General features: G+C 58.6%; 1 protein-coding gene across 4 annotated transcripts in view; it reads left to right on the top strand.

The window, feature by feature from the left end:
* Window positions 1-1,599: 1,599 nt before the first annotated feature.
* KCNN1 (potassium calcium-activated channel subfamily N member 1) overlaps window positions 1,600-17,389 on the top strand; it is a 32,047-nt gene continuing 16,257 nt past the window's right edge. Inside the window, exons 1-4 of one of the 4 annotated variants that reach the window (XM_064597944.1) lie at window positions 1,600-1,675; window positions 3,620-3,734; window positions 14,086-14,580; window positions 15,322-15,417. In XM_064597944.1, coding sequence (XP_064454014.1) covers window positions 14,167-14,580; window positions 15,322-15,417 — 510 coding nt within the window. In that variant the 5' untranslated portion in view covers window positions 1,600-1,675; window positions 3,620-3,734; window positions 14,086-14,166. Of the gene's footprint in view, window positions 1,676-3,619; window positions 3,735-9,437; window positions 9,674-14,085; window positions 14,581-15,321; window positions 15,418-17,389 lie in introns of those variants that run through there. The other 3 variants (XR_008505155.2, XM_045862730.3, XM_064597935.1) reach the window with 3 other exon arrangements.

Below are 17,389 nucleotides of genomic sequence, written 5' to 3'. Positions count from 1 at the left end.
GAGGGGGACTCCCCCTCCCTCCATGAAGCTGCCCTGTAACTGCTAGCTCTTTACTCTCCCTCCCTGTGTCCGACCAAGGTAGGGACCTCAACTCCCCCCCCCCCCACACACACAGGTGGAGAGTCATCCCCGCAGGGGTACTGGGTGAGACCCCTCTTAGGTCCAGTACCTGCGGTTCCCCTAGCCCTCCCTCTCTCTGCCTCCACAATGCATACCCTAGAGGTCCCCTGCCCCTTTGTTCTCTTTCCCTCCACGCCCGGTCACGGTCACGCTGGCGGCTCCTTCTGAGAGCATCTCACACAATGGGAAGGAGGGGGATGCGCTCCCAATAGCCCCCCACCCCATTCCCTGCCGTTCGCATCCTCCAGCCCCGCCCGCGCGGCGGAATCCCGGCCTCGGGGACCCCACCCTTGGAATGCATTACCTTTCCGGAGACGCTCCGGGCGGGGGGGTGGGGGGGAATGGAGAGGGAGGGCTATTTTTAGAATGAATGGAAGAAAAGAGGGGGAAAAAACAACAACAACAACAAAAAGGATGGAGGCTCGTGGAAGCCTCCTTGCTCCCAGAGGAAACCCCCTCAACCCAGGCCAAGGCAGAAGGTGGGTGGGGGTTCCGAGACTGGGCGGGTGGGGCTGCGGGAGGCAGGGGGCGACGAGGGAGAGCTCGGTGGTCTGGGAGGGCACCACTCCTCCTGGGGGGGAGCTGGAGGAGGGCAGCAAAATGCAGCCGGCAACCCCAAAGACTTCTGAGAGCTGGAGGGACCCCAGAAGTGGATGCTGTCCAGTCGCAAGAAAGAAATCGGCTCAGAGAGGGGCCGGAGCAGGGCCAAGGTCGCAGGAGGGGCTGAGCCCTGAGCAGCGCCCCCTCCGCCATCACCCAGTGACCCAAACCCCGTGAGCCGCATTCTTATAATTTGGCAGTGACCTTCACAATCTCGCTGCCCAGGCCCCTGCTGTTCACGTTCAGCGGGGTCCCTGAATCGTGCGGGGAGAGGGGGGACGTCACAGCCCAACAATGATATTAGAGAAGTTTTCTGTGGTTTGTTTTGTGGCCACCCGGGGTACCCCTCCCTCACTGGGACCTTCTAGCCCCAGCAACGTCACCAGCTCCCTGAAGCCTCCGGGTTCCCCCTGGACCTCCCAGGCCCCACAGCCCGCGCAAGGTTGGGGGCTTAATTGCCTTCCTTTCTGGCCCTGGCTCCATTCCTTCCCCGGACGCCGGAGAGCGACCCCCAGAGAGAGGCGGGCAGCCGCATTTCTATGCTGCTGGGGCGCTGGGCCCTGGCCAGGGGCTCCCCATCTCTGGGTCTCAGTTTCCCCATCTGTAACATGAACGTCGTGGGCCAGGAGCGGCAGAGGGTCCTCCCAGCTTTTTGAGCGTTCTTTGGGATTGGCTGTTACACCCCTGCGGGAGGGGGATTCCCTCCCCACCCTTTCTGGAGAAGCGTTGTGGGAGAGGGGGTCGCCCGGTGGCCGCCGCAGTCCGCCTCTCGCGCTCCTCCGGGTAGGCGCCCCTCCCCGGGAGGCGGGGCGGGGCCCAGGTCGGCGGGGAGGGGGTCAGCTCTGCGGCGGCGCGCGCACACCCTCCCGGCTCACACGCCCTTGCCCGGCCGGGCACTTGTCTTCGCGCTCGGGCCAGGCGCTGGGGCTCCGGCGGCGGCGGCCGTCTCTGGCCGGTGAGTAGGCAGTAGTGGGGCATTGGGGCGGGGGGCGGTTTACAGGGCGGAGGTCCGAGCGGCGCTCCCCTTCTCCTTGGTGGGCGTTTTGGTCAGGGTTTGCCCCGACTTCGGGAATTGAAAGGGGGAGATGCGGGAGGGAGGGAAACCCCTTCCATCCCCCACCCCCCGCCCAACTCCAAGCCCGGAGTCACTCCAGACGCCCCCTGCATACCCTTATGAGGAGGGGGCTACCGCTCCGGGAATTTGAAATGCGGAGACGTCCCCCCACGGAGGTGAAGGTGGAGACAAGGGGACCCTCGGCGCTTGCAGGGGGGAGGGGTAATGGGGGGGGAGGACCAGCTCGATTGCTCCCTGCCCCTCAGTCCTTTCCACCTCCCACTGAGTGTGGTGGGGATTCCCCTGGCTGGCCCACTGCAGAGTGGAAGGGAACCCCCCCTCCCCACACCTGCCAGCCTACTGTGCGTGGGAGCTCTTGCTGTGCTCTCTCCCCTAAGCTCCGCCCTCCCCCGCCCCCACCCCATTGACTGGGAAAGGGGCTGAGGCCAGAGAGGGCTAGCACTTACCCAAGGTCACCCAGCTGGGCAGAGGCAGAGCTGGGTTTGTGGCGGACTCACTAACCCCAGAACTCAGCTGGTGGTGTCAGCTCTAGGGTCCTCTGCTCCCTGCGTTTAACCGTCAGGGTGGGGCTTGAGGGCCCTGTCTGGAACTGGGGCGGGGGGTGGGGGGTGTCCATACTCTCTTCAAGTCACTCCACCCTGCTGGAGGCCCAGACAGGACTGAGTGGATAAGCCCCTCACCTGGCTCCCTCCAGGTTCTCAGGTCTCTTGTCCCTCCTAGACCCTCTTCCCCAGCCTCCTCAGGCTGCCCTAGAGCTCAAAAGAAGTCCCGGTGATGAGGGGGAGATGGGGAGGGAGGGCAAGGGGTACTTCCAGAGCTGATAGAGTAATCTCCACTCTGACACACCGACCCACTGGGTGACCTTGGACAATCGCCCTGTTCTCCCAGGGCCAGAGTCAGACCCAAGGTCCCCCTGAACTGTCCAGAGGGCCACTGGCCCCTCTCCAGACCCGCAGCAAGAGGAAGGGCAACTGGGACGTCCACTTCAGACTGTGCTTCCCCGTCAGTCCCATTCTGGGGTTGAGCCCCCTCACTCCTCTCAGCCATGGGGCTGCTCTGTGTCCTCTTTGGCCCCCTCCTCCAGGGTGGGGCCTGGGTACGGAGGGGCTTTGGCAATAGCCCAGTACAGAGTGAATTCCTTGAGGGCATTACAGACCCCAGGGCAGCTACAGACCGGGTGAAGATTTGGGGGTGGCCAAGAATGCAGCTGGTCAAGTCAGGGATCCCTACCTCCTTCATCCTCACACCAGCCTGTCCCAGCTTCACCCACCTAGATCTCCCTGTGGTGAATGAATTGGGGAGGGGGTAGACCTGGGGGCAGGACAGGGAACAGCATGGGGAAAGGCAGATAAAGCCTTTAGTGTGCAGTGTCCTGTAGAAGGAAGTGGGGCTTCCAGGGAGGGTGCCTTGTATGGGTTAGAGGTATCAGCAGGGGCTCGTCGAGGGGCCTGAGCCTGGAAACAAGGCCCCACTGGACAGACAACACCACTGATCTTCAGTTTCCTTAAAACTTACAAGGTAATTCGGCTAGTCAGAAGACAGATCTACTCTAAAGACTTTTTTTTTTTTTGAGTGAGAGAGAATGAGAGATAGCACGAGAGGTAAGAGTGTCAGAGGGAGAAGCAGACTCCCCGCTGAGCAGGGAGCCCGATGTGGGACTCGATCCCAGGACTCCAGGATCATGACCTGAGCCGAAGGCAGTCACTTAACCAACTGAGCCACCCAGGCGCCCTACTCTAAAGACTATTGAAGTCCTGGGGGCTATCTGCACCCCACTGTCCTGGGCCCTGCCTCTACCCCACACCCCATGTCTGGTCCTTACAGGTCGAAGGGAGAAGAAAGGCAGCTCAGCCCCCTGCCAGCCAACTGGTAATCCAACAGGACCGAAGGGGACAGGCCCTTTGGTGGTGGCTCGTCAGGGAGACCCCTGCACACCAGGGTGAGTGAATCCAGACTCCGGTATTGTTTGGGAGTAGAGGTCACCTAGGAGCTGGGTAGAAAAACTGACTTAAAGAAAAAAGTGCCAACCTTTAACATCATACTAACAAAATATAACAAGAAAACAACTATGCCTTCTAGAGCCCCCAGAGAGTGACTCTCTGTTTTCTCCAATCACTGGTGGTGGGGAACCCACTCAGAGAATCTGGGTGACCTGTTTTGTGTCACACAGCCAGGAGGGAGGCATTGCCCCAGGTTGGAAGGTCCCCCAACCCTATAGCCTCCACCACCCAGATTCTATGGTCTTACTCTCTGAGACAGCTTTTAGGGAGCAGCATCTTTGCTCCTTCTTTTTTTTTTTTAAAGATTTTTATTTATTTATTTGAGAGAGAGAGAGAACGAGAGACAGAGAGCACAAGAGGGAAGAGGGTCAGAGGGAGAAGCAGACCCCCCGCTGAGCAGGGAGCCCGACGTGGGACTCGATCCCAGGACTCCAGGATCATGACCTGAGCCGAAGGCAGTTGCTTAACCAACTGAGCCACCCAGGCGCCCATCTTTGCTCCTTCTTTTGCCCGCAAACATTGGCTGACATTCAGGGTCAACAGTGAGCTGCCAGTGGGGGTGTGGGGAGAATGGAGGCAACAGTTCTAGATATGTATGGTCATGTAATCAGTCAACAAACACTGAGCAGGTACTACGTGCCCTGGGCTGGGCGCTGGCCACATAGCAGGGGCTGAAGCAGACCCAGATCAGTCCTTGTGAGATGTACTGGGAGGCAAATAAAACACAGTGATGTGTTAGAGAATGACTGGGGCAGAGGGGCCTCTCCAGGGAGGTGAGCATGAGCTCACACCCGGAGGAGGAGGGGCCAACCAGGTGGGAGCTGGGAGAACAGCATACCAGACAGCAGGAACAGCACATGCAAGGGTCCTGAGGCAGAAATGAGTTTGACATGTTTGAGGAACAGTGAGGAGGCTGCTATAACTGGAACAGAATTAGCGAGGGGGAGAGAGGAGGAAGAGGAAGATAGAGCGGTCTGCATGTAGGGGCTGAGGTAAAGGAGTGGACTGCAGAGCAGTGGGGAGCCATGGAGGGTGTGTGAGCAGGGGAGAAACATGGTGTTCTGATTTATGATTTTCAAAAGCCTCCATGACTACTGTGGAGAGCAGGGACTGTTGGGGCAGGAGCCGAAGTGGCAGAAGGCCAGAGGGGAACCCAGGAGGTAACTGCGTAGAGTTGGCTGGGCCAGGACTGCGTAGTCAGGGAGGGAGTGAAATGGGCAGATTCTGGGACTGAACTGGGTGGGCATGGAGGAGGGAGTGTGTGTGGTCAGGTTGCCGCCCAATGCTGAGGAACCATGGGGAGGGAGGGATTTGTCATGCTCTGGGAAATCTGGGAAAGCATCCTGGAAGAGGTGTTCTTGCTCTTTGAGCTAAGTCTAGAAGGGCAAGAAGGCCCCTGCTGGTGTCCAACTGGAGTCAGGCTGAGGGTCTAATTGTACGGACACCATGAGGGCCCTGGGGAGCCACTGAGCACTCAGAATTAGAAGCAACACGGTGAGATTTTAGCAAGGAAAGACCCCTCTGGGGGTGCCTGGCAGAGACAGGACTGGAGCCAGAGAAGCCAGGAGTCACTTGAACCGCTCAGGTCCTGCAACTAGGAGCATCCAGTGAGCGCTTGTTGTGTACCTAGCACATTTGAAGGGGATTAGCTCCCTAGCCCCTCTCACTGCCCTCGGAGGCCCCCACTGCCCTGCCAAGGGACCTGAGGCTCAACGAGGGAGGGGCCCTTGTCTGTGACCACTGCATGACTTTCCAGGGGGTGCAGTAACAAAGGCCCACAACCTTAAAACAACAGAAATGTCTTCTCTCACAGTCCTGGAGGCCAGAGCCTGAAATCCACATGTGGGCAGGGCCACATTCCCTCTGGAGGCTCTAGGGCAGGCTCTTCTTTTTGTTTTTTCCCCTTCCTGGGGGCTCCAGGTGTCCCGTGGCTTCTGGCCACATCACTCTAGTCTCCGCATCTGTCTTCACGTGGCCTCCTTAGGAGGACCCCCAGTCACTGGGTTAAGGCCCACCCTAATCTAGTATGACTTCATCTTCATTTAACAGTATCTGCAAAGACCCTGTTTCCAAATAAGGTCACATTCTGAGGTTCTGGGTGGACTGGGATTTGCTGGGGGAGGCTCTTCAGACGAGTAGGGCCAGACAATAGGACACTGTGCTCAGTCCTGCCTTTGTCCCCAGGGCCTTTGCTGAAGCAGGGGCTGCAAGGGATGGGGACAAAGGGGTGTCCTGGGGTGAATTCAGGGGCAAGGATGGACAGGCCTGAGGTCCCACTGGATGTGGGCGTGGCCAGAAAGAGTCTGGAGCCTTCCAGCCTGACTGTGAGAAGGGAGGGGACGCTGGTGTCTGGAACAGGGAAGCTGCTGCCGGCTGCATGGACAGGACAGCCCCAGGGGAGGTCCCTGGAGGCCTGGGGCGGGGGGTGGTGTTGGTGGGGAGGGCTCCCAGGCCTTGGCTGCTTTGTGGGGATCCTGTGCTGATGGTAGAGCTGCTTCCCTGCCTGCCTGTCACCCCCAGGCTCCCACCTCCTCCTCCAGAGCAGGGACCAAGGGGCTGCCAGGCAAAGCCCCTCCTCACCACTCCCTGGCCTCATTTCCCCCATGGACCATCTGCAGGGGCCAGTTATATTTATTTGTTGACTCAAGATCTCATCTTGCCTGCTGAAAACATGAGTTTGGGGGATTCCGTGTGTCTTCTGCACCATGCTGTCTCCACTTCAGGCTCATCTCTTACATACAGGAGGTGCTCAATAAACATTGATAAAATGAGTGACGCTTCTCTAAGTCCCTGAGTTCCAGAGAGCCGAGGAACAAGCCCTCTAAGATGCCTGCCCCAGCTCCTGGGGCCTTCCTGGTCCCCTTCCTGCCCCTATAATTCACAGAACCCTAGGGGACTTAACCCTCCATGACTTGCACCCTGCTCGGAGTCCTCGTGCACACATCTCTGCAGGTGGGACCCCTGCCAGCCTCTGACTTGGTCCTTCCCTTTTGCCCCTTCCCTCTGGCCACACTGGTCTCTCTTCTCTTCCTCAAACATGCCCTCCTTGGTCCCACCTCAGCGTCTTGATCCTTACAGTGCCCTCCACCCGGTGCCCCCTTCTAGCTCTTCCGGGCCTGGCTCCTTGGCCCCTTTGGAATGTTCCCCCTTCTGGGAGGCCTCCCATGACCACCCCAAAGTCTCCCCAGCTGTTCCTATCTTTCTCAACTTCACTGGATCGCTTTCTAATACTTGTGTATCTAGAATTCTTACTGGTCCTTTTGTTTGGAGAGGGTTGTTCCCAGAGTTCTAGAAATTCAGCTCCAAGAAGGACAGTTTTGTATCACAGACTCTGCATCCCCAGCACCAGACTCAGGCAAGGGGCTCGGTGGCTATGTGAATGAATGAATGAATGAATGAATGAATGAATGAATGAATGAATGAATCAGTGAATCAATGAATGCATCAATGAATGAATGAATGGGTAAATATATTCCATACCCTGCCATCTCCATACTCATGGGGGATTCAGGGTCCAACCTCCTGGGCAGCCATCTGTCAGGCCCCAGGTGGGTCTGATATTTCTGTGGATGCCAGCTAGGGGTGGTAGGTGGCCAGTCCATCCCTACTCAGGCAGCCTATGGGTCCTTCAGCCCCTGTGAGGCTCTCCCAGGTCTCTTGCACCTGGACCCTTGGTCACTGCCCTAGACTTGTGGCCCAGCCCTCAGGCCCCTGGACGAGGGGCTTCCTGATCAGCCACCACCCCATCTCCTGCCTGTTCTTTAGGCCATTTCCTGGGAATGTGAGTCCCCCTGGGTGCATCCCAACTGACAAGTTCATTTGTAGGCTCCTCTGGTCTCTTCCAGCCAACTATGGGCTGATAAGAGGCTCTCTCTGCAGTGAAATCTCAGGTGGTGCCCACCCATAGCCCCACGTCCGTCCCCCGACCCCTATCCACCTCGGCCAGACTTTGTCTCCGAGAGGTGAGGTTGAATTAGGCAGGAGGGCAGACTTGGGTGGACAGTGGTCATTCACCAGGTCAACCATCCTAAGTTTAGCCCCTTGAAGGGGGTCCCTGATCCCTTAGGGCAGATGAGCCCAAAGGGGAAAGAGGGATCTTTCCAAAGAGAGAAGATGGGTGCAGAGCCTGCAGGGCCTGCTCAGGATGGGAGGGCCTAGAGGAGCCTCCAGGGTCTGTGGCCCATGCTTTTGTGAATATCTGGATGTTTACATGTTGGACTTGAATTCAAAAAGCATCCGATGTTGCGGGCACTCCACAGAAGCCTACACAGGCTGGAGTCAGCCCGTGGGCACGGTGTGAGTGCTCCTTGTGGGGCAGAGATCCGCACAGGGGCAGGCTCAGGTTGGCAGGGGCTGGGGCACTGAATGCAGTACAAGGATGTGTGCCAGGTCCCGAGGGAGGTGTGGGTGGTTCCAGCACGACCGTGCTTTAGAAAGAGCCCCCAGCAGCTCAGGCAGGCCTGGCGGGGGGGGGGGGGGGGCTGGTGAGTGGATGGGTGGATGGGGATTACAGAAGGCTGCTCCTTGAGCATGGCTGAGGATGCATCCATTTAGGGTCCCCCATCCTGACACCCCTGCGGTGCCCAGGCCTCTACGGCCACCACAGCCAGGCCTTCTTCAGGTGTCCCCAACAGGCTGCGATGAGATACAGAAGTCTTGTCCACCGACCCCAGGCCATCACCTGGTCCTGCTCAGCCTCATCACTGGCCCATGAGACCACCCCCTGCCCAGGCAGCCATCCACTCATCCTCATTCAGTCTAGCTCTTTTCCGGACACCACAGAGGAAACAGATCAGCTGCCTACAGGCAGTGACGAGCAGTCAGATGTTCCTGACCCTGTCCCAAGCTCCAAGCTGGGAAGAAAACAGTGGGGCACTGGGAGAGAGATGGGGGGGGTCAGAGCTGGACTCAGTCACCCCAGCCAGGCGGGGACAGGGTAAGGCCTAGATAGTTTGGCAGCCTGGGGGAGGAGAAGGAAAAGCTCCCCCTCCCCGTTCCACACCCCCCCCCCCGCCCGTCCCCAAGGCCCCTTCCAGCCATTATTAAGTTGAATGAATGAGTCGCCCAAGGACACCCTCTGTGCCAGGAGAAAGGAGCATGGTTTTGGACACCTCCCAAGCAGGCTTCCGCTGGCCTGCCATCCTGGTATTGTTGGTAAGGGTTAGAAGTGGGAGGAGGGGCTAAGTCTCACAGAAGATGGCCTTGAACCCATGGCCCTAGCAGGCACCCCCTCAACTCCTAGAAGCCCCCACTTCTAGGGTCCTAGGCACCCTGAACTCAGCAATAGACTGCAAGCAGGACTTCTGAGGAGGTCATTTCAGGAGGGAGGTGTCCAGTCGCTTTGCAAAGTTACCCCTCAGCAAATGCGTGTATTTGAGGGGTTGAGGGATGTTGGAGTTTGGGGACTCGATTTTGGAAAGGGGGTGGCTAGGAGTTACCGAGAGCTGTCGGGGGCGGGAGTTGTCGCTTCGCTAAGTCAGGTCCCCTCCATTGCGTCCAGCCAGAGAGCGAGTTTGAGGACCAGCTGAGCGCTGGGGGCTTAAGGGGGCTCCCGGGAATGTGGGATCTTTAAATGTAGGCGGGGCTTGCGGGGTCGCCGGGGGCGGTGCCAACCCGGGCTCGACCAATCGGCGGCTTCGCCCGCGTCGCGCCGCCCCCTCCTCTCCCGGCCCGGGCGGGCGCTCGCCCCCGGCCGGGCCCGTGGACAGGGCGGCGGGGGATGCACCCGCCGCCGCCCCCGGCCCGGCCGCCTCCGGGCCGCGCGTCCGCCGTCTGCTGCCCGCCCCGTCTGCGGCCCCGGCCCCCACGCGAGGGTCTGCGGCCGCGCGGGACCTTCTCCCCTCCAGCCTCTTCTGCCCGTGGGAGCCGAGCCCTGCAGGTACGGGGTGGGACGGACGGGAGCTCCCAAGGAGGGAGGCACGTCCCGAAGGGGGACGCGGTTCAGGACAGGGGCCAGGACAGAGGTCTCCGTAGGGTCTGGCACCCAAGGGACACAGAGAGGAGGGAATGTATATATGTGCACTGCCTGAGTGAGTGGAGATTCACAGACCCCCCATTCCGGAGGGGGAAGGTACTGGGTTCACTTTGGCGGGGGTAGAGCAGTGAGTCTCCAAACTCCATAGATACGGTGGGGAGAGCTCTTGGGGTGAAGGCAGTGACCTGGGACTGACTTGGGAATAGGAGGGAGGAGACCCTCACCACGGCTGCCTAGATTCTGCCGTCAGGGTCGCCCCTGCAGGGCCAGGGAGCCGGGTCTCCCAGCTGTCCCTGGACAGAGGTTGGGGTACCCCAGACAGGGCACTGCCTTGGCTGTCCTGGAGGGCAGGGCTGCAGATGTGAGTGCTGTAGGCTGGGGGCCAAATGGGAGATGCTGATGGAGATGGGTCAGAGCGGAGGGTGCTGTTGGAGGCAGCCATGGGGAGAGCCGGGCAGGCTAATTGCACCCTGCTGACTGCTGGCAGGTTCTTGACTGGTGGTGATGGGGGCGGGGGTGCGCCCAAGGGATTTGGGCAGTCCGTGCCTTACTGTACCCACTTCCGGGCAGCTCAGGGCTGGGAGAGCAAGTGGATCCTGTTCACCCTGCAGAGCTAGGGCCAGAAGAGTGCTGGTGGGTGGGGTGTCTTGGGGTCCTTACCCACCCCCCACAGGGACACACGCCCCACAGCTTACCCACACATCCTGGAAGATTCCGCCATGTGATGCTCTGGCCATGGTTCCTAGAAGTGGTGGGGTGGGCATTTCGCCCCAAAGGGGCTCTGCCTTGGAGACTGACAGGCAGGGGGCACCTTCTTGCCCAGCTCTGAAGGACGGAGTGCGGCACTGGGCAACAGCGCCGCCAGAAGCGTACCGCGACCGCGCGAAGAGCATTTTCTGCGTGAGATCTCACTTCCATCCTGGCCGCTGACCTGCTGCGGGGGGCACAGAGTCTTCCCTTTACTGAAGAGGCAGCTGAGGAGAGGGCAGTGACTTCATCCCGGCTAGGACGCCCAGGGTCCCTCCCAGGCCGCCACTGCACCAACTCGTCATTTGTGAAAGGGCTCACTCGAGGACCTTTGGGGTCTGGCCAGTTTATATTTCTGTTGGGTGGGAAGCCTTGGAGGAGCCAGCTGCCCTGTTCCCTGCCACCTGCCTACCTCCTCCGACTCCTCAGGAGTCCACCTGGGGGCCCCCTGCCCTGTGTGGCTCACAAGATTCCCACAGCGTCTCTTGGGATGGTGTGAAAGCGGGGGCTCAGCTCATCCTCCCATCCCAGCCTTCAGTGAACAGAGGTCTCATGCCCCAGACATGTTAGGTGGTTTTGGCGATTCCAGGGACCCTGAAAACCAGATGCAGCTCAACAGCGTGTTTCGAACCTTTTAGAACTCATTGGCAAACCCACGGCCTTCACCCAGAAAAACACACCCTTCCGTAGACATCTAAACCTTGGCCAGAGTTTCAGAGAGGCTCCTGGTTCTTTGGGAATTTCTGAGGGGCCCAGGGACCCCAGCTTGAGGCCCAGTTGCAGTGGGGGAGGGGAAGGCAGACCTGGGAAGGTGTGGGGTCTCTTGTCCCCTGGGCCCTCTGGTCCCACCTAGACCGCAGAAGCTGCCCCCTTTTATGGAATCTCAGGCAGGCCACTCTGTCCTTCTGTGTCCTCTGAGATCACGGAAAGGGTCAGGCACCCACCATGCCTGTGTCTCGAGCTCTGTGGTCCTTCAAGGGCAGGGCCGGCTGGCTCCCTTTCCAGATGGTGGCTTGTCAAGAGGGAAGTTGGCAGATCCTGCCACCCACTGCCCCCCAGATGGCACCAACTTAGTTCTTGCCCTTCCTGGCTTTTTGACCTTGGGCAAGGTGCTAAACCTCTCTGAGCCTGTGTCCCATCTGTGAAATGGGAGCAGGATTGCCACCTGCCTCACTGAGTGGCAATGGGGATTAAGTGTGATAATTCTGATAAAGAGCTCAATAAAGCCCACAATAAGCGCTAGGTATACATTAACATCATGAGCCCCGGGAAGCCCCCGCCTCCCTCCCTCCCAGAGGCCACCTGTACCCATCCCCCCAACCCCTCCCTGCCCAGGGCACCTTAGGACCAGGCCGCCAGGCAAGGAGGAGCATGGCGGACACACGGCTGAATTTGGCCTGTGCGTCGGGCGGCTGAGTCACATCCCCAAATTGCATCTTCATCAGTGCGTTTCGGAAGGTCGTTTGCAGCACCCCCACGCTCTCCAGGCTCTGTCTGCCAGGCCACTTGCCTCTCCTGCCTGTGCCCCTGAGCCCCGAGTGAGGACCTTCTGCACTCTCAGGAGAGATGGTAGGAGTGGTGCCTGGGGTTTCCTCATCTCCTGGATGAGAACAGGGTCTGGGGTTGCTGCGTGTGTCCCGGTGACAAGCTCTCAGCCCCACCTAGCAGCTGATGGCCCTCTGCGTGGCAAGCAGGGGCCCTAGCCCAGGAGGAGAGTGGCACCTGAGTGTTCGTGAAGGTGGAGTGAGAGATCAGGGCCAAGGTCAGCCTTATAAACTGAAGTACTGGGCCTGCAGGAGACCAGCCTGTGTAAACCACGAGGCGTTCGACCTGTGCGCACCAGGCGTCATCAGCAGAAGCCTCAGGCCGCAGGTGGCCACGGCTTGGTTGATGTAATGGCTGGGAGTGGCGAGGCAAGGGGCACATTCTGATGCTCATGAGGTCACTGCCGTGGAAGGAATGTTTCTTGTGCTCCTACTCTGTGCTGGAACCAGCATCTGGGAAATGTCGTGGGTGGGACAGATGCTGTCTGGGGAGAGGCCAGACAAGGGGCTCAGGAGGTCCCGCGGTGCATGCGGTGGATCCCTGGCCAAGGTGGCCCGTGCCCTGCCTGGTAGCATGGCTCGTCTTGGCCCGTCCTGGTGTGACATTTTCCGTATCTGTCCCCCATAGATTGTGGTTTCTAGGCTGGGGAAGCATCCTGTGTGTACACATAGCTCTCTCTCCTGGGCCTGGTACGTAGGGGCCCACAGCGCATGCCAGCCTGGCCTTTTCAAAGGCGACAGCACTTGTTGGGGGAATCTCACAAGGCGGCCCAGTCTAGAATCTGCCCTATAAGGAGATGGCCCCTTTATAGCACAGTGCCTCAGTTTCCCTAGCTATAAAACTGGACCCCCTTCTTGGGGACATTGTGAGGATGGAGGAGAAAATTTGTGGGAAGGCCAGAGCCTGGCACGTAGTAGATGTTCACTAAACATCAGCTTGTGGGAGGGGGAGATGATGGGGTGGGAGTGCAGGGGAGGGTCTAGCAAGTTGTGACCCCAGAGGCGAGACTCCAGGCAGCCTCATCATATATGTGTTACTGTCATCAGCGTCCTGGCTCTCAAACATGATGCCAGAGGACACTGCCCTATCCAAGGGCAGAATTCAAGGATATCGGGGTGATCAGTCTGCTCCTTGGTAGCCTGGTGGGGAAACTGAGGCTGGCCTAAGGTCACAGGGCTGGGCTGAGCACATCTCCTAAGACCCTATAGAATCAATTCTGGGATCTTAGAGCTGAATACTAGGTTGCCACACTGGTCATGGAATCTCTTTGGAGATCACAGACCTCCTTCCACCCAGGCAGGAGGGACCGGGGGTCTCTATGTGGTCTCATAGCCACAGCCATGGTCCTAATATTCCCACACTGATGTGTGTTCAGGCTTTTGGACAGCTCTAGGGCAGGAACTGGAGGCTCAGTAGGGTGAGATTAACTTGTCCAAGAGCCTGAAGGTCAGGAGGAGTCAAGCCTGGATTGGAACCACCTCCTGACCACACACTTACACAGCCTTTGGCCCTCCCCGGCAAACCTGCTGGCAAATTCCATCTCCAGACATTCAGAAGTATTTACTGAGCGTCAGCTGTGTGCTGGGCATTGTTCTAGGTGCCCGGAGACAGAACATCAGTGGGCAAAGTTTCGGTAAGAGGGTGTTCTAAGCAGAGGGCACAGCAGGTGCAAAGGCCCCAGGCAGGACCAGGCTTGTCCAGATCTGGTGATGGGGATGCTTATGTGGCTGGAAGGGAATGACTCTGGGGAGAGGGAGAAGGCTGAGGTGGGTAGGAGCCAGACCACAGAGGACCTCATGGCCCCAGTGAGGACTTTGGTTTTTATGCAACGGCACTCAGGAGCCTTGGGAGGCTTTTCAAGCAGGGGAGGAATGTAGGCTGACTCGGGATGGCCAAGCTGCGTGTCAGCCACTCTGAGTTCATGGCTTTCTGAGGCTCACAGTGTTCTGGGGTGGTGGCAATGGTTCATGGCCCTCTGGTCAGTTGGCCAGGCCCTGCCATGACTGTGTCCCTTATGCCCTCAGGTCAGTGCAGGAGCCCAGTCTCTGAGCCATGCTGGGCCCCGGGCGGCCTACAGCGAGCCCAAGCCCGGCACCCACATAGCCATGAACAGCCACAGCCACGTCCACAGCCATAATGGCTGCGGGGGGCGGCCGCTGGGCAGTGGGCCGGGTGCCCTGGGCAGAGACCCTTCAGAGCCCGAGGCCGGCCACGCCCCCCAGCCCCCACATGGCCCGAGCCTCCAGGTGGTGGTGGCCAAGGGCGAGCCAGCCCAGCCCTCACCTGGCAGTCCCCGGGGGCAGCACCAGGACCAGGAAGATGAGGAAGACGATGAAGAGGATGAGGCAGGCAGGAGGAGGGACTCAGGGAAGACCCCGAACGTCGGCCACCGCCTGGGCCACCGGCGGGCACTCTTTGAGAAGCGGAAACGCCTCAGCGACTACGCCCTCATCTTCGGCATGTTCGGCATCGTTGTGATGGTGACCGAGACGGAGCTGTCCTGGGGGGTCTACACCAAGGTAGGCACGGCCCTTCCCCACAGCACCCCAGGGGGGCCCCTCTAGGCCCACCTGGCTCCCCCACCACCCCTTGCGCATGGGATTAGGGACCACATTGGCCGCAGGAGAAGCAGGTGGAGGATGCTGGGGGTGGGGGGCCCTAGAGGCCGGGGATGGGAAACTGGGCTTCCCACTGCACCCACCTCCTGGGGGTAGCAGGCAGGCTGCACATGGGGGAGTTAGGCTCCAGCCCACTCCTTCTGCCCTTGCACCAAGAGGTCACACCCTGGCTTAAGGTGGGGGAGGGGGGGCTGTCCCCCAGGCCGGGCCTGGGACAGGAGAGCACCAAAGAAGGCCTGGGCGACAGAGCCTGGAAAGAGCCTCTCCTTCTGAGAGTGGTTGGGCTGGGTTATGAGCCTGGCTATGTGTCCCCTCATGCCACCCGAGGATGTGTGAGGACAGAGAGAGATCAGGGCATATCATCCTGTAAACTATGAAACAGTGAAGGTGGATGAGGCCATATAAACTGTGAATTCCTGTGCCTACATGAGGCGAGGCCTCATAAATTGCCACATGGTAGGCCTTTAGGAGGCCAGGCCTTATACGCTGCGAAGTATAGGCCAGCCTTGCCATCACTCCAGGCCTAAGGAGTAAGGACAGGAGCATGGCTTCCTGAGTGGACAGCCCAGGTGGGGGGTCAGGAGGGCTGCCCATCCCCCAACATCCTTGTCCTCCAGCCCTCTGCTCTCTCTCTCTGCCCAGGAGTCCCTGTACTCATTTGCACTCAAATGCCTCATCAGCCTCTCTACGGTCATCCTGCTGGGCCTGGTCGTCCTCTACCACGCCCGGGAGATCCAGGTCAGTGCCCAGCTGGCCTGGGCAGCTCCCCTCCCCATGCCCCAGAGACCCCCCTCCACGCCAGCCACCTGGGACCCTAGCCCCCTAAAACATAAAAGGACCAATAGCGTCTTTCTAGAAAAAAGGAAAAAAGACCTCTGTGAAGACACACCCTTTAGATCACTCCAAATTTCTTTGGAATGCCTATGTTTTACTTTTCATTGATTATTTGGAAAAAAAAAAAGAAGAAGAACAGTGAGGGAGCTGGAGATGAGCTGGGGTCTTCTGAGGTTTGGCAGCCTTGGAAACCAGTGTTTATAACACCAGGCTTCTGTTCCTATTTGATCAGACCCTGCATTTGAAAGGTTTATTACATGTCAGAGAGTTTGTTCTCCTACTTCGGGAGTTAATTGAAACCTCGGTGGGCCCCAGAGAGCCCAGCTCAGGCAGGGCATGTTGGACACCTGTGCCCACAGCAGGCAGAGGTCACCTGCAGCTGGTACCAGGGCCTGGGGATGCCAAAGGCTATCAGGTCTGGCTCCAGAGTCTGGCCTCTGGCCTCTGGCCTCTGACCTCAAGGAGACATGGTCTGGCGGGAGATGGGTGTAGGAAAATCCTGCCTGGGTTGCACCACCCGTAGACATCCCTGGGGACACCCAGGGTCTGGCACGAAGGAAGGGCCCTGGACGTGGCTGGGGGCAGGGGAGGGGACAGTGAAACGTGAGCTGGAAGGAAGCAGTTCTTAAGGTACAGCAGCTGGGGACTCTTGGTTTTGGCTCAGGTCATGATCTCAGGGTTGTGAGATCAAGCCCAAGTTGGACTCCATGCTCAGCTCAACACCGAGTCTGCTTGAGATTCTTTCCCCCTCCATCCCCCTCTGCCCCACCCCCTGCTCATGGGTGTGCACATCCGTGCTCGCTCTCTCTCAAATAAATAAATAAATAAATAAAATCTTTAAAACAAAAACAAAAAATGAAGCACTGTGTGAGTGTGCTTGGGCTGCCATAACAAAGCCCCACAGCCAAGGGGCTTAAACAACAGAAACATATTCTCACAGTTCTGGGGCTAGAAGTCCAAGGTCAGGTGCTGGCAGGGTTGCTTTCTGCTGAGGCCCCTCTCCTAGGCTTGTAGGCAGCCGCCTTCTCCCTGTGTCCTCTCCACTCTCTCTGTGTGTGCCCATCTGTGGCCCTCTTAAGAGGACACCAGTCCTGTAGGATCAGGGCCCCTCCTTGATGACCCCATTTAACTTTAATTCTTTAAAGGCTCTCTCTCCAAATACAGTCACAATGGGAGTAGGGCTTCCACTTACGAATTTTGAGGGACAGTCTAGAACACTCCACCCACCGGCCCATCCCCCAAGTTCCTGTCCTCCTCCCAAGCAAAGGGCATTTACTGCATCCCAACAGCCCACAGAGTCTTACTCCATCCCAGCACCAGCTCCAGGTCGCAAGACTCCGTTAAGTATCAGTTACGGGTAAGACTAAGGCTCACTTCCTCTCCAGCCGAGAGCCAGACAAGTCATTGTCTCCCAAAATACAGGGCTGGGACAGGAATAGGCGAGACATTCCCATTCCTAAAGAGAAATCCGAAAGAAGAAAAGGTGCCAGGTGCTGAGCATGTCAAAGAGTTAGCAAGGCAAATTCCATCAGATTTGCTCAAGAATAATCCTCTTGGGCTCAGTGCTCCAGCTTCCGAGCCCACTGGGGTGGCCGCGTTGCCCCCTTGGCTCTGGGTGGTGACCTTTTGTGACTGCCTTCTTCGATTCAGCATGTTTATGAGGTTCTTCCACGTTGTAGCAAGTATCAGAGCTCATCCCCGCCCCCCTTTTTTTTTTTAAGATTTCATTCATTCATTTGAGAGAAAGCACAAGAGGGGAGAGGGTCAAAGGGAGAAGCAGACTCCTGCTGAACAGGGATCCTGATGTGGGGCTGGATCCCAGGACTCTGGAATCATGCTCTGGAGCTGAAGGCAGACGCTTAACCATCTGAGCCAC

This window comes from Mirounga angustirostris, unplaced genomic scaffold (genome assembly GCF_029215605.1).
Source record: "Mirounga angustirostris isolate CCGP_5_RB_7025 unplaced genomic scaffold, mMirAng1.0.hap1 SCAF_1, whole genome shotgun sequence".
Taxonomy (NCBI): Eukaryota; Metazoa; Chordata; class Mammalia; order Carnivora; family Phocidae; genus Mirounga; species Mirounga angustirostris.
Note: the sequence above shows the minus strand (reverse complement) of the source record. Positions and strands in the feature narration are given on the sequence as shown.